Source organism: Rhyacophila brunnea, unplaced genomic scaffold (genome assembly GCF_057557595.1).
Source record: "Rhyacophila brunnea isolate RB1 unplaced genomic scaffold, BYU_Rbru_1.0 scaffold_8, whole genome shotgun sequence".
Taxonomy (NCBI): domain Eukaryota; kingdom Metazoa; phylum Arthropoda; class Insecta; order Trichoptera; family Rhyacophilidae; genus Rhyacophila; species Rhyacophila brunnea.
Genome location: NW_028233350.1, coordinates 12,467,377 through 12,469,182, shown reverse-complemented (window position 1 = coordinate 12,469,182; position 1,806 = coordinate 12,467,377). Strand labels below are relative to the sequence as shown.

The following is a 1,806-nucleotide window of genomic DNA, read 5'->3' as shown; positions in this document are numbered from 1 at the left end:
ATCGCTCCTCTCGAAGACTTGTTGTTTGCTTCGATAATAGACTTATTTCTTTATCGCTCCTCTCGAAGACTTGTTGTTCGCCCCGATAATAGACTTATTTCTTTATCGCTCCTCTCGAGGTCTTGTTGCTCGCTTCGATAATAGACTTATTTCTTTATCGCTCCTCTCGAAGACTTATAGCTCGCTTTAGTTAGAGACTTATTGGTCGCTCTAACTAGAGACTTAGCTTACAGGCGATGGCGGTAGCGATCGCTTGGAGCGACGCTTACCTGATCGGCCTATACGCTGATACTGACGTTTGGGGGGCGCATTCCGGATGGGGGCGTCTCGTAAGACTGCGTCCAACGCATCCCGCCACTCGCCAAAGGTAGTACCTTGATCTTTGCTCCCGGACGTCGGGAAGTCGGTCCTCGCAGGGCGCCGCCCTCCCGATCGTCCCATCCTCCTAAATTCTCTCTTGGGGGGCGCTATCTTGATGGGGGCGTCCCGTAGGACTGCGTCCAACGCATCCAGCCTCTCGCCAAGGACCCTCTCTTTATTAGATATTGTCGAGTCAACAATTCTTTCCACTTCAACTCCTCCATCGCTAAGTTCGGAATCTGTTCCTGAACTCGCCAGTAGTTCTTCCCGCACACATTCCTGCGCATCCATACGACGTTCTGACAGGGCGTGCACTCCCTCGTCTCTGTCGTTGGTAGCTTTGGAAAGCGGCGTAGGTGATACCACCGGGTCGTCTGCTCTTTCATTAGCCAGATTCTTTTCAAACTATTTCGCACCGCAGCTCTGAATACTAGTAAAGGACTTAGCGTGGAAGCCATGCGCTTCCCCACGCCTTAACTAGCAACACTCTCTTCGCTATTAATTTAAAATATATCACACTTATCACTGATATGTATATCACGCTTATCATAATCATATATATCAATTTAACACTAATATTTAATACACTCTTATTATTAACATTTTTATCAAGTTTAATATTTAAGTCTGTATGAGGTAAACTATTTTTATTACGTGCAATTGCAGTAGTTGGCAATTTCTCTTCACCCGGCGCATCCAACGTACTACCTACAATTGTCCACGTACTTCTGACTACGCTATTTGGACGGTCTGCAGTCGTTACAGATGGTAGTGTCTTTTGACACGCCGCAAAATTCTGTCCCCGACTACACCTGTCCCTAGGATCTAAAATATTTACAGAACCGAGAAAATCCGTAGAAATTTTGCTTTGTTGGTTATGGGCAGCCGTAGCTGAGTCCCATAACTCTTGTTCTCCGTTATTGAGTATATCACCGCCTTTGAGACGATGATCATACACAACAACTCTTTCGTCACTATATCTAGCTTTATCTATGTACATTAAGTTCATATTTCTTAATTCAAACTTAACGCTATCAAAATTAATCTTATTAAGCCTATACAATTTATTTTTAACATTCTTAATACTAAAGGACTTACATTTACTTGATTTTTGTTTAAGATAACGATTATAGTCATCTAATGCTATGAGCTCTTCTTCATTAAGTTTATTTCGCCTTAATTTACCGAAGGTATTAATGTTTCGTAGTCGACGATTAGTTCGACTTTTCCTAATAATATTCTTAACGTCAGCCTCGTGGGGTCTGTTCGCTAATTTAAAAGGTAAGTCCCTTCCTAAAGTTTCGTTGCTCAATTGCAACGACGATCGACTATCTAAACTACATACATCGCTATTAATTTCAAGTAAACTGCCAGCTTCGGCTTTAGTATAGTTAGTACTATTAATATTTTTACACAAATGGTTAGCGGAAGCACAATAATTCGTTA

At 42.2% G+C, this 1,806-nt stretch overlaps 1 protein-coding gene across 1 annotated transcript; it reads right to left on the bottom strand.

The window, feature by feature from the left end:
- LOC147063928 (uncharacterized) lies at positions 1-1,396 on the bottom strand. Its single transcript, XM_085958963.1, has 2 exons — positions 71-1,396; positions 1-17 (listed from the first exon to the last, which is right to left on the bottom strand). The coding sequence occupies exon 1, from the start codon at positions 649-651 to the stop codon at positions 223-225; it is 429 nt and encodes a 142-aa protein (XP_085815089.1). The 5' UTR covers positions 652-1,396; the 3' UTR covers positions 1-17; positions 71-222.
- Between the last annotated feature and the right edge of the window lie 410 nt (positions 1,397-1,806).

Bases quoted from the DNA above. Each gene is read 5' to 3' on its own strand.
- LOC147063928 (XM_085958963.1), bottom strand. From the start codon at position 651: ATGGATGCGCAGGAATGTGTGCGGGAAGAACTACTGGCGAGTTCAGGA.